This window comes from Caenorhabditis briggsae (genome assembly GCF_000004555.2).
Source record: "Caenorhabditis briggsae complete genome, chrIV, whole genome shotgun sequence".
NCBI lineage: Eukaryota > Metazoa > Nematoda > Chromadorea > Rhabditida > Rhabditidae > Caenorhabditis > Caenorhabditis briggsae.
Window position 1 is genome coordinate 2,578,394 of NC_013487.2, and position 25,820 is coordinate 2,604,213.

The window sequence follows — 25,820 nt, forward strand, 5'->3', positions numbered from 1 at the left end:
GGAGATACATTTTTTGGGGGGAGGATAGAGGGGTTAGAACAGAGAGAAAAAAATCCGCGAAAAATCATAATATAGATCATTTTGAAATTTTTGATTTAAAAAAAAAAAAAAACGGTTTTTTAAAAATTAAATAAATATCGAAAATTCAACACAAAATTATTGTTCCTTCTTTTCCTCAGCTGATGCTTCTGGCTTCTCTTCAGATGATTGCTCATCAATAGCGATTGGCTCTGCGGCGGATGATTGCTCAGCGGGGGCGGCGGATACTGTAGACGTGGCGGATTCAGAAGCGGCTGTAGTCGTCGTGGAGGCCTCTTCTGCCGGTTTTTCAGCTGTTTTTTCAGCCAATTTCTCGTCTTTTTTCTCGGCGGACTTCTCCTTTTCCTCCTTCTGGAAAAATAAATGAATTCTAAGATTTTCAGACGGAAAATGAGCAAAAAGATGATTTCTAGCCATTTTCCCCTAAAAAAGGCTTAAATTTTGTGATTTTAATCCTGAAATGAGCCAAAATCAGTCATTTTTAACCGATTTTCAGCCATTTTTCCATAAATAAGGATTCCATTCATTCCGTGATTTTAAGACGAGAATGAGCCAAAACCAGTCATTTAAAGCCAAGTTTCAGCCATTTTTAAAATCAAATTTTAAGCTTTTCGTCATTTTAACTCGATTTTTAGCCATATTTTTTCCATAGAAAAATTTGAATATTATGATTTTGGGACGCAAAAATACGCAAAATCGGGGGTTTTCCTCTGATTTTCAGTTCTTTTTTTCATCAAAAATCCCTACCTTCTCCTTCTTGGGCGCCGGCATCGCCTTCTCCACTACCGAAAAAATGCGATCCGCGTGTCGTTTACAGTCCTGGAGGGCCTGTTTCAACGATGAGTTATCGTCCTGGGAGGTCTTGAGTTGAGCTGTTGTCTCGTTCAATTTCTTGTTGGATTTGTGGTAGTGAGCGTCGATGTCCTTCTTTTTCTTTTCAATTTCAGCCTTCGCCTCGCGGAGTTGGTCTGGAAATTAGATTTTTGGATTTTGGAGGAAAATTGGTTTTTCGTCGAGTTTCAGCCTAATCTTAGTTCCTTTTCAATGGTGTTTAGCTTTAAAAATCGACCAAAAATCAGCCAGAATTTACTGAAAATTCGGTTTTTTCGGATCAATTCTAGCCCATTTTCGATAAATTCTTCGTTAAAATCAATATTTTTAGGTTAAAATTGAACCAAAGAGAAGCCAGAATTCGTCAAAAATAGACTGAAAATACCATATATCGGTTACTATTAGGCCAAAAATCGTTTTAAAAAGTACAGAAAATCATTTTTAGCCTATTTTCAAGCTAATGTCAGCAGATTCTTAGTCTGAAATGAGTTGAAATCGGTCAAACATCGTTTTGAGCCAAATTTTAACTTTTTTAATGATTCTTAGTCTATTTTCGACCAAATTTCAGCTCATTTCTAGACGATTATCAGCGCCAATAAAGTCTCAAAACTCACCAATCAACGAGATCTGCTCATTAACCGTCGCCTTCGCCTCGTCTCTCTCCTTCTCCACCTGCTTCAACATCTTCAACTTCTGCCCAACATTCACGGCGGCTCCATTGATAATCACCACTCCATCAGATCCCACTGTAGCAGAGGCAGCAGCATCGGAAGTTGGAACTTCAAGACTCTTCGCCAGATTCACACCATATCCACGAATCAAGTCATCCGTCTCCACGACGTCATCAGCACCTCCCGGAGTGTGTCTAACATTTCCATCCATATCAGTAAGCACATCAGTCAGATGACGATAGTTGATCCTATCTCTAACTGACAGCTTCTTAGCGAGCTTCTGAATCTGTCCCCGGGATATTCCAAACTCTCCATGGTACAGAATCTCTTCTATGTCTTTTTCAGTGATGTATCCACAGAGATTGGCGTCGAAGAGCGAGAATGCTTCATAGACAGTGCGATTGGCAACAACTGACTTGACTTCCACCTTCTCCTTCTTTTCTTCCTTCTTCACCTCCTTCTCCTCTTCCTTCTTCTCCTCGGTTCCCTCTGTCTTAGCTTTAGCATCCTCTGAAGCCTCTGGAACCACTACTTCCACCGTCTTCTCTCTCGCCTCATCTCTCCTCTTCTTCTCCGCATCCCGATCTCCACAATTGACCAGCGTCTCATAAATCGTGAACGCCGAATTCCGCTCAATCATCTCCTTGAAAGCCTCCGCGAAGAGCGAAACTTCAAATTGGCTCTCCTTGTTATCATCATGACGATAGTCAAGCAGCGAGCTCAAACTCAACACTTTGCAGTCGAATTTTCCAGATTTGAACGTTTTGGATGGGAAAACCAGGACCTTCTTGTCCTTTGGAAGTTGATAGTGCTTCTCAAGAGCGTCTCTCTTATCCTTCTTCTCCTTCTCCAGCTGCTCCTCCTTCTTTTTCTTCTTATCCGCCTCCTCTTGCTCTTTTTTAGCCTCTGCTTCGGTTTTGGCCTTGGTCTCTTCTATAGGTGGGGCTATGAAGGCTGCCTGAAATGGGAAGAATAGGTAAATGGTTCATTGTGATATCTAAAAATTAGATTTCTATGAAAATGTTAGGATAGACAAAGGAAATCACATCTAGACACTTCTGAAAATTTTAGAATTCGTTTGCCAGTTTCTGACCATTTTAGGCCAATTTTGGACCATTTACAGCCATTTTAGATCGTTTTTGGCCAATTTTAGATCATTTTTGGTCAATTTTAGATTAATTTTGGCTAACATTGAACCATTTTAAGCCATTTTAGATTATTTTCGACCTATTCAAACCATTTAGAGGCATTTTTTCCATTTTTTCCAATTTTGGCCAACTTTAGACTCGGCTGAAACTGGCTAGCGGACTCTAGAATTTTCAGAGGTTTCTAGATGAAATTTCCGCCAAATTATAGGTTTCCAAAGTGATCAAACTTACCGGATTCTCCTCTCCAGCGACTGCTCCTGCCTCCTGCTTCACCTCATCCTTCACATCCTTCATTTCCACATCTTTCGACGCCGCCGCCTCGGTCGACTTCTCACTGTCCAGAGCTGTCTGAAGACGTTGGACCAGAAGCGTCTTAATCCCCTTCGTCTCCAATCCACGCAGCTCCAACTCAACTCGAAGCTCCGCAACTTTCATACTCTTCGGGTCCAGTTTGCTCCAATTCGTGGGCCCTTGTCCAGCCACGATTGGCTTGTCAGCTTCTCCGGTCTCGCTGTTCATGCTCACGTCGTTCTCATTTTCCACCTAAAATTAGAAAGGTTCGTAGAGGAAGGACATGGGGAAGAGCGTCAGAAAGAGCCAAGGCTCTTCTGCTCCAAAAAATAAGACGTTTTCCTATAAAAATGTGTGTGATATCTTAGTTTCTTCAAAGATAGTTTTTCCTGGAATGGTATAATAGACATGCAGTTGGGCGGGGTAAAAGCGTATCACACAGGGACAGCAAACAGCACAAAAATAGTATAGAACCAAAAATAGAAACATCACGTCGGAAGAAGAAAAACCCCATATATAACCATATATAACAGGACGATACTTTCCTTGACATCCGATGGAGCGTCTTCTGGAGCCGCCACTGTCTCCGCGGTGACGACGGCGGCTTCTGGAGTGACGACGACTTCTGCTGCTGGTTCCACTGCTTCAACCATCTCGACCACCTCTGGTTCCTCCTCAATCTTCAACGCGTCGACTTCGGCGAGTTTCGCCTTGAGCTGCTCGCCAATCGACGCCTCCGCACTGCTCCACGTCGCATCGTCTAGTGCCAATGATTGGGTGTCGGGCAGCAGGAAGTTGACGTGATCTATGCGCTGCTTATCGGCACGGTAGTAGCGAATTTGCACCATTGAGAACCTGTGTCGTGTTTTTAATGCGAAATGATATTCGAGAGACAAGAGATGGATCATCTTCAGCTTCTGACACTTTTTGGAGAGAGAGAGAGTGTGTGAGATTTAGAGATTTAGAGAGAGAGAGAATTGGACACATAGAATAATCACCTGGGCTCCTAATTTGAAAAAAATCCCAAAAAATATAGAAACTTACCACTGAGAAACTGACGACAAGTCGATTCCGGTGAGCGCACGAGTCGTGCGGACCGCAGTACGGATCATAGTGGTCGTGGAGGTTGGGTCGGCTCCGTCGAGCGATGGAGACCAGCTACCGCCGATTCCCATGGTTTCTTTGCCACGAGCGCCTGGAAATTGAAGAGATTGAGATGACCTAGAAATCCAAATCTAGTCTTCAATGAAATTTTTGTTTGGATGGCCAAGAAACCCAAAACTCGGCCACATTCCAGATTTTGGGTTTGGCGGCCAAGAAATCCAAAATTCGGTCATACTTAACATTTCCGCTTTGGTGGCCTAGAAATCCAAAACTAGGTGAAACCCCATTTTTTGGCTTTGATGGCCTAGAATTCCGAAATTAGGCCACAACCCAGGTTTTGGGTTCGGCGGCCTAGAATGGGAAATCTTCCAGAATTTTAGTTTGATGGCCTAGAAAACCAAAAAATAGTCTATGACTGAGATTTTGACTTCGGTGGTCTAGAAGCCTAAAACCAGACTATTTGGAGATTTTGGCTCTGGTGGCCTAGAAGCCCGAAACTAGGTCATTTTTCAGATTTTTAGCTTGGTGACCTAGAAATCCAAAACTGGGCCATAGCCCAGATTTTGAGTTAGATGGCCTAGAAATCTAAAAACTAGGCCATACCTAAAATTTTCGTAGAATGTCGAAATTAGGCTATTTTTGATCTATTGCCTTGGTTGCCTAGAAATCCAAGATTAGGCAATTATCCAGAGTTTGGCTTTGGTGGCCTAGAAACCCCAAAATAAGTCCATAATTCAAATTTTTGTTTAGATGGCCGAGAAATCCAAAATCAGGTTATAACGAAAAATTTCGGTTCGGTTGGCCTAGAAACCCAAAACTAGGCCGTCATTTGAATTTTCGTTTAAATGGCCTAAGATCCCTAAAGTCACTTCGGTGGCCTAGAAATTCAAAACTAGGCCAAACCCCAGATTTTGGGTTTGGTGGCCTAGAAATCCCAACCTAGTACCTACCAACAAGAAAATGCAAGTTCTTCAACAAGCTCTGCGGCTCCTGATGATCATCCGTAGTACCATCGGCCATCAAACAGAATGACTTCTTGACAACCTCAGTCTTTCCAGCGTGCGAAAGCAGCAACACCTTCACCTGATGACGATGATCCGCATCCTCTGGCTCGAGCTCCGGAAGAGCATCTCCAATCCAATCGACATCTTTATTGAACACGTGGAATTGAATGGCGTTGTTCAGGTCCATGGACATATCCAATTGAATAGTACGAACCCAATCGAAACTGAGATCCACGTAGTCTGATGGAAGATAGAGCTTCGAGTAGCGATGACGGAGAACAGAGCCAGAGACAATTTGGGATAAAAGGGTGGGCTTCTGAATACGACACTCGTAACGTGGAATTATTCTGGCACGTCTTCGAGGTGGACTAGCACTATCACGACGGATCGATAGAGCTACACTTCCACTCGGACTTCGTTCTCGCTTTCTATCATTCTTAGCTGGCTGCACAGCTGGCGAAGCAGCTCGTCGTGGAGATGCTCTACGTGGCGGTGGAGATCTTCTAGACTCCCTTGGCTGTCTCTTCGGACTACTGCGACGTGGTGGAGGGGATTGTCTTCGTGGCGGTGGAGAGTGACGACGTGGGGCGTTGGAGCGGTGAAGTGGGGATTCGTTTCCCCGCCCATTTCGATCACCTCGATCGTTCGCCGCTTGATTACCTCCCCAACGCTGCGTCTCCTGACGTTGTGGTGGGAGTTGCTGCTGTGGTGGCGCCTGACGAACTTGGTCTTGTTGAGTGGCGGCGTTCAGAAGCTGGATTCTGTAGGCGTTCCATTTGAAAGGCATCGAAGGGTTGTAGTTGGCCTCGACCATGACTTTGTCGCCAACGCGAGGATGGGACCCTCGGATAACGCTGAAAAAATGAAAAAAGGTTCTTTCTTTTTCTGTATTCAATATCCCCGAACCTATGCTGAAAGAAGACATCATCATCGACGAATCCGTAAGTGTCTAGCATTTTAGTGACAACGCCGACGAAAGTTCGTTGATTCTTCGCCCCAGTTCCTTGTTGAAGACTTGCGGCGCCCTGTTGAAGACCGTTTTGCTGTTGGAAACTCTGAAAATGCTCTGCTCCATCTCGAAACTTCTAAACACGAACTATTACCGGCTGCTGTTGACCGAGTTGTTGTTGTGGGACGGCGCCCATGATTCCTTGCATGCCGAGAACGTTTGGCGAGGAGAACGCCGCCTGATTGACCATTCCCATTGGGACGCCCATGCCGACCATTGGAACACCGCCGAAATTGACGGTGGGGAAGCCGGAGAGTTGTGGAGCTCCGCCTGGCGCAGCTGGACGATGCCACTGACCGGGCGGTTTACCGCCTCCGAATTGAGACATCGTTTTTTGTTCTGAAATGTTAGGAAATGTAGAATGGGTTGATGAAGTCCAAAACAGCGACGATGTGTGTGCAGCGGAAAAAATTCGAATTTTTTAGGCGAGCCGTGGAGACGAAAATCGACGAAGTTGTTCGAAATAATGTCCGAAATAATATTTAAACTATTTTTTGAATGAATTTTATTGACTTTTCACACAATTTTCGAATAGTTTCCCACCAAAGCCGTGAGAAAAAACGACAATTTCTATGCGAAAAAAGAGACCGCGACGCGACGAGACAGCATTTTCGAATGGAGGGTGCAGAGAAAAAGCGCGTTCGCGGCGAAACCCGCCGCACCTCGAATCGCTTGCGCCTTTAATTTCGCGCCGCCTGTGCCTCTTTTTCTCGGCGAAAAGCGGCGGGAATTTTAGAATTTTTAAGAGAATTCGAAAATCAAATTGGGAAAACCGCCGAAAATTTGAAGAATATGAGGAAAAATCAAGAGAATCTCGAGAAAAAACCAAGAAGAACTGAAGACAAAACCGGTTTTAGGCCCAAAAAACTTGATTTTTTTTTCAAATCGCCGATTCTGTGTTCGGTTTTCACTTCTTCTCTGCGACTCGTCGGTCACACATGTGTTTGTGTTTCGCGGGGCGACAATAAAGCTTCTTTTTGCGCTCGTTAAACGAATAAAAAACGATGAGGAAGCCAGCAGGAAACTGTATTGTGTTGCGAAATCACAAATTTCGTAACGGATTTTTTTCTTTTTTCTCTGCGCGTTTTTTGCAGAAAAGAGGCACCTAGCAACGGGTGTAAATGGCAGCTGGAATTCAGAATTCATCTTTTAAAAAAAACTGGAAAGATATCAAACTTTTGAAATTATCATTGTTTGCAGAAGCTGATAAGAAAAAATGTTTCAAAAATTCTGTCTGAAAAAATATATTATTTTATTTTTAAAATTCAATATTCCCCGCCAAAGTTGGAAATTCGACACCTCCACTGTCCATCGTCATCATATTATTCTTCCTCATCACGAGTTTTTTCCCTGTGTCTGCCTCCAATATTATGACTCATTGTTTAATTTTTTATCGGCGATTAATTGATTTTTTCCGCTCCATTCCTGTTCGCCTTTTTTAATGATAAATTCCGAGAAAATCTTGATTTTTGGCCTAAAAGTTAAATTTTGCAGCAAAAAAATGGTGCAGGTGAAGGCGGAATACGACTTTGATGCGCAGCCGAATTCCGGCGAAATTAGTATACGAGCTGGAGATGTGCTCACGGTTATTCGAGAGGTTCGGCGGTTTTTTAAATATTCAAAAAGAGAAGAAAATGGCAAATTTTAAGCTAAAAATCTGAAAAAAAGGGCGCACAAATCGAAAATTTCTGCCGGATTTTTGAAAAAGTGTTTTTCAAAAATATCGTTTTTCTTCAATTTTCGCTGAAAAATGTCAATTTTCTGACAATAAATTCAGTGAATTTTGCTGAAAAATTTGCGGAAAATTCCAAAATTTCAGCATTTTTCGTATAAAATCCAGTGAAATTTTGCTGAAAATTTTCGATTTTTTCCCAATTTTCAGTTTAAAAAATACTGTGATTTTTAGCATTTTTTTTTCCAATTTTCTGCCCAAAAATCCCAAAAAATTCAAATTTCCCTCCAAATCCCCTTTCCCCTATAAAAATCCTCTTCCAGAGCATCGACGGCGGTTGGATGGAAGGTCGAAACGCTCGTGGATCGGTGGGGCTCTTCCCAGAAGCGTACGTCACTCCGTACCAAGCACAACGAGCCGGAGCCCAGCCTCCACCGGTAATTCATTTTCAGCAGAATCGAAATCGAAAAAAGAGACAAAATCCAATCCAATTCCTTCTTGTTTTCTTGTTTTTCCATCCCGGCTTTCTCGTCTAAATTGAGTCCGGCGAAATGATTGAAAAATTGAAATTCCATTCTCTCGCTCTCTGTCTGCGTCTCTCCTCCTCCACCACACTCTCTCTGGATCTCTCATCTCGCCGCCGACAGGGAACCATCAGGAATAACTCAAAAATGCATATAAAAACATCATCTTTTGAGTTGTCGCTTGTGTTCCAACAACAATACAAGAAGCATAAAGGCAAGGGAAAGGGAAAAAACTATTTTGAAATTGGTTTTTTTTGGGGAGAAGGGTGTCCCATGGGATAACCCAAAAGGATCCTCCCCTAAAAGAAAAACCTAAAAATGGAAAACAATCACCGTTTTTTTTCCCGTCTACAACGATTTGAGACATTTTCGTCAAGATTTTTTCTATTGAAACGCACGTTTTTTCCGCTGAAAATTCGAAAAATTCTGGTTAATTTTATCGAAAAATAACAGAAATTTCTGGAAAATTTGAAATTTTTCTCAGAAAATTCTTGAAAGAATGGCTGAAAATGCCACGTGGAATCGGAATCAGAGTCTATTATAACCTGAAAATTCTGAGGTTGTTTCGAGAATTTTTGGATTTTTGCTAGCTTTTTTGCCACGTCTGAAAATTTGAGGGTGGGCGGAGCTTATTTCAGGCTCCGCCCTTTTAAATTTTCGGTCGTTAGTCGATGTGCCACGTGGCAAAAAATCTAGCAAAAGGGCCGAAATTCTCGAAGAACTCTGAATTTTTAGGTTAATAGACTCTGAATCCAATTCCACGTGGCATTTTCAGCCATTTTTCTAGAATTTTCTGAGATTTCTGCAATTTTTTTCCGGAATTTCTCTGAGAAAAAATGCCATTTTTCCAGAAATTTCTTCAATTTTTCATTGAAATTTGACCAATTTGAACATTTTCGAATATTCTGGAATGTCAAAATTTCCCAAAATCGGATCTCCTAGGCGACCCGAATGTTTCGGCCCGAAATATCTAGGTCTGCTTCTTTTGGAATTCTGAATTTTCGACGTCTTCTTCTTTTTCGTCTACTCCCTTTCTCAGCTATTCTAGCTCCATTCCAGTAAAATTCTCGCAATGCTGTTCACCTCGTCGCTACGCAAAGCCGTGGAGAACTATCCCGGCGGTCAGTCGTCTGACGAAGCGCATCGACAGCTTCTGGAGCGACGACGGAAGCAGATGCTTCGACGTCATACGTGTAGTACGCTGATCAAGCCAGCAGCGGAGAGCTCATCGTCGCCGAAGAAGCGGGCGCCGATGCCGATAGCGTTGATGGAGGAGGAGGAGGAGATGGTGCCACGTCATCAGAAGGATGAGCATCGCCCTAAACTTGCTGGAGGAGCAGGATGGAAACATGTAATAGGATAAGCTAGCTAGTTCATAGCTTATAGCTTCTAGGTCATAGCTACAAGCAGAATGACCAGAAAAGTATTCTAGAAAAAACCGTTAAGCCTCTAATAGAAGAGCCCCCTAACCATCGATTTTGAGCCTCAAATTTGGAACCCAATTATATCGCTTCCTGTTAACGATATCGAAAATTGGTCAACTGGTAAAATGTAGCTGATAATATGATTAACATTTTGTCAGTTGACAGTTTCTTGGTATTAATAACAGGAAGCAAGATAACTTGGCTCAACTGATACTGTAGCTCGATCAGCCAAACTGCCAACCAAACTGCCAACCAACGTTGAGCCCAATTATCTCGCTTTCTGTTAACGATATCAAGAAATCGTCAACTGAAAAAATGTAGCTAATAACAAGGTTAGCATTTTGTCAGTTGACAGATTTTTGATGTCTCTGATAGAAGCCGAGATATATGGGCTCAAGTTAAATGGGTCCTGCTAGGAGGCTGATATATCGATTTTGGCGCCATTTTGACAATTTGAATCGCTCAAAATTATCAGGTTTTAATAGAGTTATGAACAATGGCCTAAAAAGTTCAGCTGGCCTAGAAAACTCCAGTCTGGCCTAGAAACCCAAAAAATCCCATTTTTCCAGACCGTCCCACCACCACTACCCCAAGTGGCACCACAATCGTCAAGCAGCTTCATCCCATCATCCCGAAACTACAACGACGATTGGGGGGCGGAGCCAGCGGCACCAGCCTATCAAGCGGCCGCCCATCCATCTGCCACGTCACTTCCAGAAGTGCCACGTGCTTCGTATCCGGCGCTTTCCAACAACGACGATTTCGATGATGAGTGGTCCGATGAGGATGAGGAACATGTAAGGAAGGGGCTTTTGGGGGCGGGGCTTGGGGAGGGGGCGGGGCTTATTTTTTGAATTCTTGATTTTTTAGTGCACGAATTTTTTGCCTATTTTTTCCACTTCTTATCGAGAAAATTTGAAAATTTGGACCCTAAATTTTTGGGAAAATAAAGGAAGCACAGCGCAACATGCCCGCTCTTCCGGTTGGAGCACTTCTTTATTCTTCGACGTCTTCGCCTTCTTCCACGACGTCTTCTGCTTTTTATTCAACTAAACGACGTCTTCGTTTTCTCCAAAAAATCGAAAATCATTTAGAATTCTGAAGCCTCTCCGAGTCGGGTCTTTTTTCATTCTATTCTGTTCTTGTCAGCTACTCAGATTCCCCTACAAAAAATGCTATTCGCTCGCGGTCGATCCGCCAGCTTTATCGCGTTGGACCATCTACAAGTCAGCGCGCAGCACTCGACGTTTCAGAATGTAAATTTGGTTTAAAAATTGGAAACTTTTGGAAATTTGTGACCTAGAAATGATCAAAACTCGGCCAGCTGGTTTTCGGCTTCTAGACCACAGTAGGCTCGTCCAATTGTACGAATAACGTGACCTAGAAAATTGGAAAATTCGGCCACGGTAGGCTTGCCAAGCCGTATGGCTTACATGACCAAGAAAATTGCAAAACTCGGTCACACTAAGCTCGTTGGCTGTTACGTCTAACGTGGCCTAGAAATGGGGAAAAATCGGTCAGCTGGTCTTCTGCTGCTAGGCCACAGTAGGCTCGTCAATTTTTATGAACTACTTGGCCCTAGTAGAGCTCGAAATTCGGCCACAGTAGGCTCGTCCAACTTGCACCCCTAACATGGCCTAGAAACGTTCAAACTCGGCCAGCTGAATTCCGGCTTCTAGACCACAGAAAACTCGTCCGATTTGTACGACTAACGTGGCCTAGAAATTTTCAAAAAACTCGGCCAACTGGTTTTGGTTTCTAGGTCACTGTTGGCTCGACATCTTTCACGACTTACATGGCCTCGAAGTTTGCAAAACTCGGCCAGCTGGTTTTCAGCTTCTAGGCCACAGTAGGCACATCAAATTGTGTGGCTTACGTGGCCTAGAAAAGTTCGAAACTCGACCACGTAGGCGTTACCCATTTTTGAGTTACTTGGCTTAAAAATTTGCAAAACTCGGCCACAACAGGCTCGTCAACTAACGTGCCCTAGACCCTTGAATTATCTAGGCCACCAAAAAACTAAAAAATCGAAACTAAAAAAATGAAAAGGAAATCCCGAAAACCAACCCAAGAAGCACCCAAGAAGAAGACGTCGTCGTCGTCGCCCCTTGATTGCAGCTATTGAGAGGATTCTGGTTCCTCTCTCTTTCTTCTTGTCGGCGCCTTCTTGAGCCATTTTTCCCCCTCTTCCCGGAGAAGACTCCCCCTATCATCTCTAGAAGACGTTGTGACTCCAGAAGACACTCTAGGCATCAATATATTCTTTCTACCCCCTCTAGTCATCTCTCTTCATATATCGAATTATGAAGGAGATGCGTCGATTGCGTCAGTCCGATGCCGACGTCTTCTTCTACAGCCGCCCGATTCCGTTGAGCGCGATTCGTGGTGTGCATCGGGCGAGCGTCTCGTTCTCGCCATCTTGGGTTGGTTTTGGATTTTATGGTCTAGCGGTCGACCGACCGCCTACCGAAATTAAAATCCCAATATTGTCCATTTTTCAAGGAACACCGCCTATCTGTCCATGACCCGTCGTTAGTCTCCGCCAATCATTACAACCGTGCCAGTGGGTCCCGGACCGACATGTCGACGGATGATGAGACTAGAAGCAGTCAGCAAGGTCAGAGAGGGTTACTGTCGTTTGGTTGGTCCAAGACTGTGGCTCCTAGGCTACAGTAGGCCAGCTCAAACTTAAAATTTTCGATCTATTCAAAAATTGGAGAGTAGAGCTTGATGTGCCCTACAAAATGAGCCTAAATGTGGAGGTTTCTGGTTGGTGGCTTTTTGAGCGAAGGGCACCTGAAAAGTATGGTCGATTTAAGCCCGAAATCGACCCTACTGATCAGCTGCTTTTGGGCAAAAGCCAACGCTTCAAAAATCCCAAATTTAGGCCCATTTTGTAGTTCCAACCGAGCTACGGTCTCGTTTCCAGACCATACCATACGAAACGGTAGTGTCGGCTCCGCGAACTCGACAAAAAAGCGGCTATCCCGACAGGATAGCGCGCGTCGGAGGCGCCCCAGCGAAGAGCGGTCCTGCCGACGACGTATAGAGAAATCGGCGACAAGTGGTAGTGTACACAGTCACAGTCGTTCGTCGTTTCGTTCTGGACATCATGATAATAGCAAGGTTCGGAGCCTTCGGGATCGTGACGTCGTTTTGTAGTTTGTAGTTGGCTCCTCAGTTATCGTACTCATTAGATCGTTAAGATCGCCATGGTAGCCTGTCAGCCTAATTCAGTTCAAGCTTGGGAGCTTGTGATGTTTTTTGTAGTTGGTATTCTTGTTCCTCAGTAACCGTAGCCCTTGGAACTTCCGCTTGAATCATAGAGTGAAATATAGAGCTGCAGTAGCTCAGCTACTCAGCTAGATCTACAAAATGAGACCTAATTCAACTACAGTACTCTCTAACAGAAGCCCACCGCAACTTTCAACTTTGAGCTCAATTATCTCGGTTCCTATAATAGATATCAAAATTTTGCCAACTGATAAAATGCTTATCTTAAAGTGAAAGTGATTTATCAGTTGACAAATTATTGATAGCTCTTATAGGAAGCGAGATAATTGAGCTCAAAGTTGAAGGCTTGTGTGTGCTTCTTTTAGAGGTGATACGGTAGTTGATTCAGGCGTCATTTCGCAGATCCTGTTAGCTACTGTAGCTCCACATTTTGGGTTTTGTTCAGAATTCCATGTTTGAACTCGATTGCTCAGCTTTTGGATTATTCTGATGGTCTTAAAGATCATATACATTTTAAGTTACGATTGCTCAGCGTTAGACTCTTTCAAATCGCTTGCGGGCGTAATGTTCTTGTGGTTTTATCTGTGAAGACTGTGAGATTGCTCAGCTTTAGAATTTATCGAACTGCTTGTAATTCTCTGCACGATGCTTCTTTGCATGCCCCCATCCTCTCAGAAACCATCCTCAACTTGACCTAGTTCCAGGAACCCTCGCGTCCATCAGCCACCACCACGACCGCCTCTCTGGCCTCCAACTCTCGCCGCGACCTCAGCCGCAGTCACTCGGAACACGGAGCCGACCGCGGCTCAAGCAAAGTCAACAAGAACATCAATCGCTTCTCGAACTTTGTCAAGTCCGGAGTCGAAGCTTATGTCATCGGCGACTCGAAGACGTCCACACCGATTTCGGAACGTCATGAGGTGGTCATTAATCAGGGCATCATCCAGTGGAAACCCATTCAACAGTACTACACTTGCGTTGTGGATAAGCCGAAGAAGGAGTCGAAGTTGAAGGGGTTGAAGAGTTTTATCGCCTACTCGATCACGTCAAGTTTGACCAATATTCAGGTAAGTGGGGTGGGGAGATTCTAGGAGAATCTAGAGGGTTCTAGAAGGTTCATGGAGGGCCTAGGGGGTTCTAGAAGTTTCTAGAATTATCTAGCGCCGTTCCTTATTGTGCATCAGCGTTCAGTATGTTCTAGAAGGGTCCAGAACCATCTAGGACCATCTTCAACCAGTTAGAGCCATCTAGAACTATTTAGAACTATCTAGAACGCTCTGGAACCATCTAGAACCATTTTAGATGGTCCTAGATTGTTCTTAATGATCCTAGATGGTTCCAGAGTCCTCTTTTGACCCTTCTAGGCATTCTGTAAGCCTCTGAAACCATCTGGAGCCATCTAGAATCATTTAGAATCCATAAGAACAGTTTGAGCCTTCTAGAACCTTCTAGAACTTTCTGAAATCCTTTAGGAGGTTTCGGAATGTTCTAGGAAGATCGTGAATGTTTCAGAACGCTCTAGAAGGTACTAGAACCGTCTAGAATGCTCTGGTAGGTGACTCTTCTAGAACCATCTAGAAGGTTTCAGAAGGTCCTAGTTGCTCTTAGACCTTCTGGAACCTTCTAGAACCTTCTGGGACCCTCCAAAACCATCTCTAGCCATCCCTTACCATCCACCAGTGTCAGGTGTCCCGTCGCTACAAACACTTTGACTGGCTCCACGAGCAACTCTCCGCCAAGTACATCTTCATCCCGATCCCCCCACTACCCGAGAAACAAGTCGCCGGACGGTACGAGGAGGATCTCATCGATCATCGGAAGCACATCCTTCAGTTGTGGGTCAACAAGATTTGTAGGCATCCCGTGTTGAGTCAGTCCGAGGTGAGTTGGCATTTGATTGCCCACTTTTTAGGAGCTTTGAATTAGCAAAATCGCTCTATTGACACTGAAAATAATCAGTAGAGCGCATAAGCCCTACCAGCACCGCAAACTCGCTCCATGGATAATTCTTGCAGGTCTGGCTGCACTTCATCAGCTGTACAGACGAGAAGGACTGGAAGAGCGGCAAACGACGTGCCGAGAAGGACGAGTACATTGGCGGAAGCTTCCTGAACTGCATTACCGTACCCCAGCAACCACTGGACCCGAACGCGGTGTAAGTTTAGTATTTATCATGATGGCCGAACTTTTGAAAGTTGAATTTTCTAGGCCACCATTTTGGAATGGCCTAAAATGGCCTGATATCCACCTGGTATGTTTTCTAGGACATTTTAATCTCGATGGCCTAGAAAATTCAACTTGCAAAAGTTAGGCCATCATGTCGAATGGCCTAGAAAACACTACATTGATGTCAGACTATTTTTAGGCCAGTTTAACATGGTGGCCTAACTTTTTCAAGTAACATTTTCTAGGCCACTATGCTGAAAAGGCCTAGAACTCGTACCAAGTCATTATCAGAGCACTTCTAGGACATTTTAACATGGTGGCCTAAAAAACTCAACTTGCAAAAGTTAGGCCACCGTGTTAAAATGACCTAGAAATCACTCAAAATGTATGTCAGACGATTTTTAGGCGATTTTACCATGGTGGCCTAGAAAACTCAACATGCGAAAGTTAGGCCACAATGTTAAAAATCGCATTTTTCCAGCGACCAACAAGTGGAACGATTCCAACGAAGTGTGAAGACGTCGGAAGAGGCGATGCGTGTGATGCAAGAGCGTATGAACATGTTCCAGAAGGTGTTCGCTGGACGTAAGATTTGAATTTCCCGCGAAAATTCGAATTTTCAAATTTTCAGCTGTCAAACAAAACTGGCAAAAGATGGGCAGCGCGTTCAAGACGCTCCAGCAATCGTTCGAGATCGATGAAACTGTTGGTGGGTTTTAAGCCGGAAATCGCGATTTTTGTGTCTTCTAGGCGATTTTAACATGGTGGCCTAACTTTTGCAAGTTGAGGTTTCTAGGCCATCTTGAAATGGCCTAGGAATGGCTTGGCATGCATCTGGTGTGTTTCTAGGCGACTTTAATATGGTGGCCTAGAAATCTCGTATACCACAAGTTAGGCCATCATGTTAAAATGCCCTTGAAAACAACCCAGGTGAAGTTTAGGACATTTCGAGGTCAATTTAGGATGATGGCCTAGAAAAATGAGCTTGCAAAAGTTAGGCCATCATGCTCAAACAGCTTAGAAATGCCACCAGGTCTATATTAGGTCATTTCTAGACGATTTAACATGGTGGCCTAACTTTTGCAACTTGAGATTTCTAGGCCTCCAAAGAAAATGGTTTAGGAAACACATCAGGTGTATGTTAAGCTATTTTCAGGCCATTTTAACATTATGGCCTAATTTTCGCAAGTTGAATTTTCTAGGCCAGCAAGGTGAAATGACCAAGAAAAGACTCCAGGTGAACATCAGACCAATGCTAGGTCATTTTGAAGTGGTGGCCTAGAAAAATCATGTTGAGAAAGTTAGGTCATCCTGTTAAATTGCATAGAAACGGTCTCATATTCATCTGGTGCGTTTTCTAGGCCATCTTGTCATGATGGCCTAGAAAACTTAACTTGTGAAAGTTAGGCCACAGTTTTCCTTACCCAAATAAGCCTCATCTTCAGCCAGTCGCCTTCTGACGGACGCTCTCGCTCACACGGCATCGGAATATCACGAGATTGGACAAGTTTTCGACGCGCACACGAAAAACGACATGGAGCCGGTGCTGGAGAATTTGTACTCGTACAAGGGGACTGTACAGAACGTTCCAGACATTATTCATGTTCATAGGGTACTGTAATTTAAAACGAGGAGCATTATTTTAGAGCCATCCATCAGAGATACCGTACCGTCAACTTTGAGCTTAATTATCTGGGCTCCTTCAAGAATTTAGGAAAATTGTGAACTGATAAACTATTTATCATTTTATCAGCAATATTTTATCAGTTGACAGATTTTTGATATCTATTATAGGAGCCGAGATAATGGAGCTCCAATTTGGTATCTTTTGGCTACCGTATCTGCTGAAGCTGAGCAATCCTAATCTTTTCCAGCAAGCCCTTCAAAAATTCCGTGAAAGCGAGGGACGTCTCTCATCGATGGAAGCCGAGAAGATGAAGCAGCGAATCGACGCGATGAGCTACGCGGTGATCGCCGAGATTCAGCATCAAACTGCTGAAAAAGTGGAGGATCTGAAATCCACGATGGGCACTTATTTGAAGAGACAAGCCGCGTTTTATCAGGATGTCGCTAGCAAGCTGGGCGCACTGTCGGCTAGATATGACTGATAATTTTTGATTGTTCGATTTTGTTTGATAAAAAAATATTTATTTGCTTTCCCTTTGTATCCCTGAATTGATTAGATTTTTTTCGCCTTATCACTAACCCCCTTTTTTCGTCTAATCTGTGCGATTCACCGTCTCTTTCTGTGTAACGTGATATATTCCCATCAATTGATCCCTTTCCCTTTTAATCAACCGCCACAAATTTTGTACCATAATTCTTCTTTCCCTCTCCCCCACTCCGCTAAACAACCTCCTCGAAAAAAATGCCAATTTTATATGTTATGTACTTTCTCTATGGAATTCGCCTTTCTTTTATATGTATGAAGTATTGTGATGAGCATTGGGATTTAGGACGTTTTAGTCTCTAGAATCTTCCAGCAGTAGTCATTTAAACATGGTGGCCGAACTTTTGAAAAAAATGGGTTTTCTAGGTCACCATGGTAAAAATGGCTTCGAGCTTAACTATCTCGATTCCTATAAGAGATATGAGAAGCTGATAAAATGTTTATTATGTTATCAGTAACATTTTATCAGTTGAAAGATTTTTGAAACCTTTTACAGGAATCGAGATAATTGTTCTCCAACTAAAAGAAATATCAGAAACTCAAAGGTGGAGGATATTTTTAGTGCCAATGTGTGCCAATATGAACCAAATGATTGAATCGAATTAGAACAACGAAAAATTGAAAGATTACTGTAACAGTAATTCGACAAAACGTTTTGTGTAGCGCACTAATAGAATGACACCTCTAAATTTGAGCCAATGTATCTCGGTTTCTGTGAACGATATCAAAACGTAGTAAACTGGCGAAATTTTTCGATGTAATAACAAAAATCTTGTCAATGTATCATTTTTTGATATATTTCACCAGAAGCGAGATGAATTGGCTCAAAGTTTACGGTTTGGGAGAGTTGTATCGTTTAACCGTAAACTTTGACCAAGGTTCCTGTGAAAGAAATCAGAAAACTTTTAACAACAAAAATGTTTGCCTTAATATTTTAAACATTTCATTCGTTATCACTTTTTCGATATCTCCAACAAGAAACGAGATGATTAGGTTCAAATAGACAGTCTTTTCAAGGAGTTTCACAGATTTCAGAAAAAAAAACATTCAAGTTTTATTTAAACGTGACAAAAAATCTATTTATTTAAAAAAAAATAAAAGCGACGTAAAAAAGCGAAAATCCTTGATGTCCCATTGACCTCTGGCAGATTGCTATAAAAGAAGAGGGAAGTGGAGGGAAGAATCAGTTCTCGCCTTTTCGGGGCTCCAGAGAAGGCGAGGGGGGCCTTGAGGCTTTGAGGCCTTGAGCCTTGGGCCTTTGGGCTTTGGGCCTTTGGGCCTTTGGGCCTTTGGGCCTTGGGCCATGGGCATGGGCCCTTGGGCCATGGGCCTTGGGCCTTGGGCCTTGGGCCTTGGGCCTTGGGCCTTGGGCCTTTGGGCCTTGGGCCTTTGGGTTTTTGGGCCATGGGCCTTTGGGCCTTGGGCCTTTGTGCATTTGGGCCTTTGGCCCTTTGGGCCTTGGGCCTTGGGCCTTGGACCTTGGGCCTTGGACCTTTGGCCTTGGGCCTTTGGGCCTTTGAGCCTTGGGCCTTGGGCCTTGGGCGTTGGCCCTTGGGCGTTGGCCCTTGGGCCTTCGGGCCTTCGGGCCTTCGGGCCTTTGGGCCTTGGGCCTTTGGCCTTGGGCCTTTGGGCCTTTGAGCCTTGGGACTTGGGCCTTGGGCTTGGGCATTGGGTTTTTGGGCATTGGGCATGGGCTGGGAATATGGAACCTTGGACACTTGGCCCTTGGACTTGGGACTTGGGCTATGGGACTTGGGACTTTAGCTTTGGGCCTTGGCCAAAGGGCCCAAAGGCCAAAGGCCAAAGGCCAAAGGCCAAGGCCAAGGCTCAAAGCCTCAAGGCCCCCCCTCGCCTTCTCTGGAGCCCCCAAAAGGCGAGAACTGATTCTTCCATCCACTTCCCTATTCTTTTATAGCAATCTGCCAGAGGTCAATGGGACATCAAGGATTTTCGCTTTTTTACGTCGCTTTTATGATGAGAGATTTAAAAAATCTGCAACTATAAGAAGGTGATATTAAGAAAAACGTTTTATCAGCCGACAGATCTTCGAAATCTCTAACAGGAACCAGAGATTAGTAATATCGAAAATTTAAAAGTGGAGGATATTTTAGGACCGATGTGAAATAGTAAAAATTAGAATATAAATAAGTGGATAAAGGAAAGAGTAATGGCTATGGTGGCTTTGAAGCTTTCAGCTACACTTTCATAAAATTAGAATAATTGAATTACTGTAGCAGTAGTTTTCCAAAGTACTCTGATATTGAATTTTCTGTATTCATTTTTGCAATACCTGAAAATGCGAAAAAACGATCATTTTATGATCTTTGCATCTTTTTTGGAGGATGATTGTGAAAAATTAGAAAGTCGAAAAATTGAAAGGTTACTGTAACAGTAATTCGAAAAATTTTTTTGAGTTTAAATTTAGTGAACTTACAATTAGTTGAAAAATTAGCAAAACTTCCTATTGACTCTGTGAAAAATTGTCAAAAAGTATGGTCCATGTATGTATGGAAAATCGGAAACAGGAAAAAACTTCAAAACAATTTTTTTTGAAACAAATATCTCCAAAATCATCAAATTTGAAAACAACTATCCAACAAAGTCCTAATGAGAACACTAAACAGCAAACTGAAAATATAGAAATTATGAAACCGGGATTTTTTGTTCGTTCAATTGAGAGTTTTAGAATTCGAAGAAACTCCAAATTTTCTAGGTGTAAGTACCATGCTACTAAATGCGTTTGACAAAATTCTCTATAATCAATTTGAAGTTCTTATTATCATTGGCCGAAGGCCCACCAGCTGCTGGTTATCTAATAAGAAGCGATGGAACGATAGGATCTATCTTCGGAAAGTACGGAGTATGGGCAGCCAATAAAATGGAGATATTGCTAGCGCTGCAAGTTTGGCCTAAGCAGCCTTGATGTCTTTATTGTATAACCTTCACTTGATGAGATTGTTTGAACGTATAATAAAAGTTTTTTCATAAGTCCTAATAAGAAATCAAAAACTCACATATTGCGGAAGTAGTTCAACAAAATTAAACTGGTAAAAACGGAAATATATGAAACAGGCGATTTTTCCAACTTTCAAAATATTTTCAAAGATGATCTTTTGAGGAGTCAGCTCGTGTGTTATACCTGAAGTTTCAATGAAAAATTCATTGCAGTTTCAAAGAACTAATGAAATCAAGTACGAATGAAGATGTGCAATACTTGAAGTGCTATAGGAAAAAAGGAAAAAAACTAGATTCTTCAGAGCTTTACAATTGTCATGAAACTATTACAGATTCATTATATTCGTAAAAGCCAATAGATAATTTTCAAATATAATTCCTCTTCTCTATCTTCAGCATGTGAAAATGGTTGACTTCGATTGTTATGTTTGCATAATTGAACTGAACTTTCTCTGTCATAACCCACTATATGTATACCCGTTTTTCGGCTACTTCTGACCAAAACTTGTAGAAAATTTGTTACCTTAAACATTGACCAAATTTATCTCGGTTCATGTGAAAGATATCAAAAAACGGTCAATTAATAAAATGTAGGTGATATTATCATTAACATTTTATCAGTTGACAGTTTTTTGAAATCTTTTACAAGAATCGAGATAACTGCTGTTGAACTCATGACAGGCAGCTTAGGGGTACAGCGCCGCTACCGGCTGAGCTACGGGGGCGCGAAGGCGCCTGCCGACCGATGATCTACATAATCGCGGCGCGATTTCGTCCCCCGAACTGTCCCTCGAAATATTTGCTGTCTCGCCTCCTTTAAGCTAAATGAAACCACTAGTAGTTTTTCCAAGATAAATCTAGAAGCTTAACATAATTTGTGTATCATCTATTTGACTTTCTTATTATTATTTTTGAGTCTACAATAAGATCCTGAAAGTTTTACTTTATGAAAAGTCGAAAATTGTATCGTCGATAATTACAGATTCATTCAATTAATAAAAGTTAATAGGTAATGTTCAAATCTTACATTAGTAGTTGTTAATATACCGTAAACAATATAATAGAATAACCCAAAAACGTCAACATTGATCCAAAATACCTCAGTTCCTGTGAAAGATATCAAAAAGTGGTCAACTGAAAAAACCATAAAGGGTAACTATTTTTTTCCAAAAAAAACTTCGACACAAAAATATAAAAGTTCTAAAATTTTATGTTTCTATAAGATGTTAAACCTGTTTTATCTTGTTTGCATAGTTACTCGGGTGTCGCCGGCAACTTCTGGTCGGAAGTTGGTCGGCTTCAGGGCGCTGCTTGGTCGTATTATGGACAAGACCGCTACTAAAGCCGACCAAGATCCGGCAAACTTCCGACCAACTTCTGACCTCATTACAGCAGGGTCCGTCTTCGGTTCGCACTATTCATTATTTTTAAAAGAAACACTGCACTCGGTATCAACAATCAACATTAAAAATACCTTTTTTTTAAATACAAGAAAACGAACAAAATTTATAACATTACATTTTGAAGTTATCGAAGATCCTCTTTTTGGGTTGACTTGGGTGTGGAGAAAGGTGTCGAGAAGTACGTTTACGTGTCGCTGCCTGAAATCGGAAAAAAATTTATTTTTAGTTCAGAATATAGAAATATATCTGGTTTACTTTTCGATTCTTCTCCCAGCTTTTTCGAAAACAGTCATTTCGAAACCGATTCGAAGCTGTGGTGACGCAGGCGAATGGATGAATTTCAGACTTCAAAAATAATTTTAGGGGTTTCAAACATACTTTTTCTGATAGAACACATTCCGAAAACAAAAAATCCAAAATTAGATGTTCTTAAATGAAGAAAAATTCTTGATTGTTTTGATTTTTAGAATGTGTTCTGTCAGAAAAAAACATATTTGAAAACACTTTCCAAAATTTGATTTTTGGGGAAAAAAATACTATTTTTCTGAAAAAAAAAACTTTAAAAAAATAAGCTAAAAAATAAAAAAGAACGTTTTTAGGTAAAACGGTAAAAAAACAGTTTCCAAAAGATAAACAAAAATGAGTGAAGCACGCGTCGCATGCACGCAACGCTTCATAATACCGACCAAAATCTGACCAAGATCCGACCAAAAGCCGAACCCCCTCAACTTCCGACCAGAAGTTACAACCCCGCACCCGAGTAACTTAATCGAAGAGTTTTCTTTTCCAAATTTATCTCATTTTCTGTAAGAGATATCCAAAATGGTCAGCTAACCAAATATTTCGAATTTTATGCTAAATGTATTGCCAGTTGACCACTTTTTGATATCTCTCACAGGAACCCAGATAAATTGTCTCAAAGTCAAGATGTTTTTCTATTACATGTTCAAAGGGTTCTCAACAGTCTCGAAAAGAACTGGCTGGTGCTAACAAGATCTCAAAAAGAATCGATTCAGTGATAAAAGAAACATAATATGATCTGGATGAAGCATAAAATGTTTCTTTTTGAATTTTGAATTTTTTGTAAAGACGGAATTGTGTTTTTGTTTATTTTGTACCGATTTAAATTGTTCCTTTACAACAAAAAATGTTCCGATAAAGATTGGCTCCGAATTAAACTCACTAAATAAATCAATTATCCACACAAAAACTATAAGAATCGAGAAACATTAATAATTTTAAATTAATGTTTATAAGTTATGAAATGTGTTATATCATTATGCAAGTTTAAAATTCTCATAGGGAAAACGAAAGATAGGGCTCAATTTCATATTCTTGGCATTTCACAAGTTTCCAATATTTACCGTTTCATTTCATGCAGAAATTTGATGAATACCAAGTTCATGTGATTGTTTCTTGTGCCACCTCAGAATAAAAAAAAAAGCAAGATTATGAAAATTTTATTATCCTTATGAAATAATTACAGATCCATCAAAATCATAAAGTCTTATAGATTATGATCAAATATAATACGATGACTCCATATGCTTTGAAAATATGTGAAAATAGTTAATTTCGATTGTTATCTAGAATGAAGTTACTTAAATTTGGAATATTTCTGTAATATCCTTTGATACGCCATGTATCCGTTATTGGGCAACCTCTGACCAAAACTTGGCCAAGATTTCTTACCTCAAACCTTGACCGAAGCTATCTCGGTTCCCGTAACAGATATCAAAAAGTGTTCAACCAGTAAAATGTTGGTGATATTATGATAAAGATTTTATCAGTTGATAAATTTTGAATAACCCTTAAAGGGAACGAGGTAATTGAGCTCAAAAGGGCTACACAGAACCAAGTATTATCTATATCAAAAAGCAGAAGTGGGAAAAACTTTAGTGATAAGGTAAAACAGTTGAAAGTTTAGTGGCTAAATACGTGTGAACGCTTTGGTGCCTGAATTAAAAATGGATCTGTAATCAAAGTTTGAAAAAAAATCCATAAAGCTGACTCTCAGTTATCAGCTAGAATATCATTAAATTAGAATTATTGGATTACTGTTACAGCAATTTTTCAAATTTTCTAGATATAAGTTCTCAGTTATTTAATCTCCTTTTCATTTTAATAAATCTGATTAATCGAAAAACTATAATTTCTTGATTTTTTAACCGTTTTGGAAATGAAAATTATGAGAAATCAGTGATTCGAAAAATTGAAAGATTACTGTAACAGTAATCCGAATTGCGCAAATATGTGGTAATTGCTGAAAAATGAATCATACCAATTCCGTGAAAAATTCTCCAAAAATATTGAAAATCGGAAACAGGATTTTTTCCAGAATTTTCGAAAATTATTTTTGGAAAAATATGAAATCTTATTGTTAGTTTCTAAATGAGTTTCTTAGTTCAACTACTTATTAGTTACACTATCATCAAATTAAAATTATTGGATTACTGTAACAGTAGTTTTGCAAATTATCCAGGTGTAAGTACTCTGCAATTGATATCCTACATCCATTTCGATAAATCTCAAAATTCTAAAAACTATCATTTCTTGATTTTCCTTCGTTTTGAAGATGAAGCGTTATGAGAATACAGTAAGTCGAAAAATTGAAAGATTACTGTAATCCGAATAGCACAAATATGTGGTCATAGTTCAAAAAAGGCAGTTAGATGATCGTACCAATTGCCTGAAAAATTCTCCAAAAAATATTGAAAATCGGAAACAGGATTTTTTTCTGAAATTCAAAATTTCCGTTTCACTAACAATTTAATATTTTGTTAAACTTCACGTTACACTTTCACCAGGCTTAGAGGTTCAGTAACCATGGCAAATCCAAGGAAGGTCTTAACGGTGGACAACTCATGCTCATGACCAAATAAAACCCCAGGGGCTACTATTTTCATACCGTATCCATAAGACCGAGGACTAATTAGGCCGTTCTTTCAGTGATAGACTTAGCGACCCAAGGAAACCCCCTTTAATCAGAAATCCACAGTTATTCTCTTGAAATTTTGATCAGATCTTATAAGCCACGAGTGCCTTTTTTGAAGCTTCAATGTCCATGTCATTCCACCCAATTTGCTCCTTATTCTCAAGTTCTAAAGTTCGTTTCATCACACAACTAGATTTAGCTTCTTCTCAAGTTTCCTCGATGACCATTCCCGAAACAAGGATTTGCCCTTTCAATCTCCCTTAGTCACTTTCCCTTCTCCCCAAATCAACCAAAAACACAGTACTAACATGGCCTAGAAAAGGAAATCGAGGCCAACATTCCATTGGAATGTTGTACAAAAAGGAGAAAAGAAGAGATATCTTTTCTCCTCCGCCTCCTCCAAAACGAAAGAAGGTAAGTCGGTCAAGGCCTTGTCACTTCTGTTTCTCGGAGAAAGATACGACCCCCCCCTCCTTTAGACGGCGACCCCCTTTCTCCGGAAGATAGATACGAATCTTCGCCTCCTTCTTCTTATTCCTTTTCTTTCGGGATACACATCGCTGCGTTTTTCCGTGCTGATGGTACTGATGGTTATATATCCCTTTTTGTATACTTTGTTTATCTATGGATTCCTTGGGGTAGTAGTCGTAAAGATTCCCTGTTTCTCCTTATGACTTAAAAGGGACATAGAAAAGTTCATATACCGTACCACCAACTGCGAGCTTGTCCATTTTTCGATGAATTGAACAATTTACCTCATTTCCTTAAATGAAGGATTGAGCTCAAAGTTGATGGCTTAAGAGGGGCTACTATTAGAGGAAGTGCGGTAGTTTTGCTGTGGCTTTCCTACCCTTGAATTGTCTCCTAGCTGTTTTTGCTAGCACTTTTTGATATCTAGACGTTTTAAAAGATTCTGGGTGTTCTAGATTCTTAGGCTCCAGATTTTTAGAACCCGGAGGTCTTGAATATTTTTGAAAAAATATTTTATCCTTTTAAATTTCCAGAACTCGAGATTTTCGAATTTTGGGATAGTAAATTTCCTATTACTTTAAGATTTTCTGGATTTTCAGGTTCCCATGCTTCTGATCCTTTCTAAAATTCTAAAGTCCAAAATCTTTGAAAATTCTCTGCGGTTTCAAAAATTCGATTTTTCAAGATTTGTTTTCGGGATCCTGTTTTTTGGCAAAATGTGTTTTCGAAAATTCGAAATTTTCCTAGGGATTTTTTTTACGAAATTACA

The 25,820-nt window shown here is 41.1% G+C and overlaps 4 protein-coding genes across 4 annotated transcripts; 2 read left to right on the forward strand and 2 right to left on the reverse strand.

Annotated features, from left to right (window-relative positions):
• Positions 1–156: 156 nt before the first annotated feature.
• Cbr-lst-3 lies at positions 157–6,425 on the reverse strand (the record flags this gene model as incomplete). The annotated part of the gene is made up of 9 exons (XM_002632684.1): positions 157–390; positions 787–1,007; positions 1,485–2,499; positions 2,921–3,232; positions 3,502–3,835; positions 4,025–4,175; positions 5,035–5,942; positions 5,995–6,143; positions 6,192–6,425. The coding sequence occupies 9 exons, from the start codon at positions 6,423–6,425 to the stop codon at positions 157–159; spliced, it is 3,558 nt and encodes a 1,185-aa protein (XP_002632730.1).
• A 1,173-nt stretch (positions 6,426–7,598) lies between these two features.
• CBG18766 lies at positions 7,599–8,305 on the forward strand (the record flags this gene model as incomplete). The annotated part of the gene is made up of 2 exons (XM_002632685.2): positions 7,599–7,694; positions 8,093–8,305. 2 exons carry the CDS (start codon positions 7,599–7,601, stop codon positions 8,303–8,305), a joined length of 309 nt encoding a protein of 102 aa, XP_002632731.2.
• Positions 8,306–9,365: 1,060 nt separating this feature from the next.
• Cbr-lst-4 lies at positions 9,366–17,225 on the forward strand (the record flags this gene model as incomplete). Its single annotated transcript, XM_045244923.1, has 9 exons — positions 9,366–9,644; positions 10,287–10,514; positions 13,656–14,018; positions 14,638–14,832; positions 14,967–15,106; positions 15,599–15,702; positions 15,749–15,826; positions 16,563–16,729; positions 16,992–17,225. 9 exons carry the CDS (start codon positions 9,366–9,368, stop codon positions 17,223–17,225), a joined length of 1,788 nt encoding a protein of 595 aa, XP_045096575.1.
• A 1,245-nt stretch (positions 17,226–18,470) lies between these two features.
• On the reverse strand, positions 18,471–20,450 carry CBG18769 (the record flags this gene model as incomplete). The annotated part of the gene is made up of 3 exons (XM_002632688.2): positions 18,471–19,038; positions 19,103–19,113; positions 20,427–20,450. 3 exons carry the CDS (start codon positions 20,448–20,450, stop codon positions 18,471–18,473), a joined length of 603 nt encoding a protein of 200 aa, XP_002632734.2.
• Between the last annotated feature and the right edge of the window lie 5,370 nt (positions 20,451–25,820).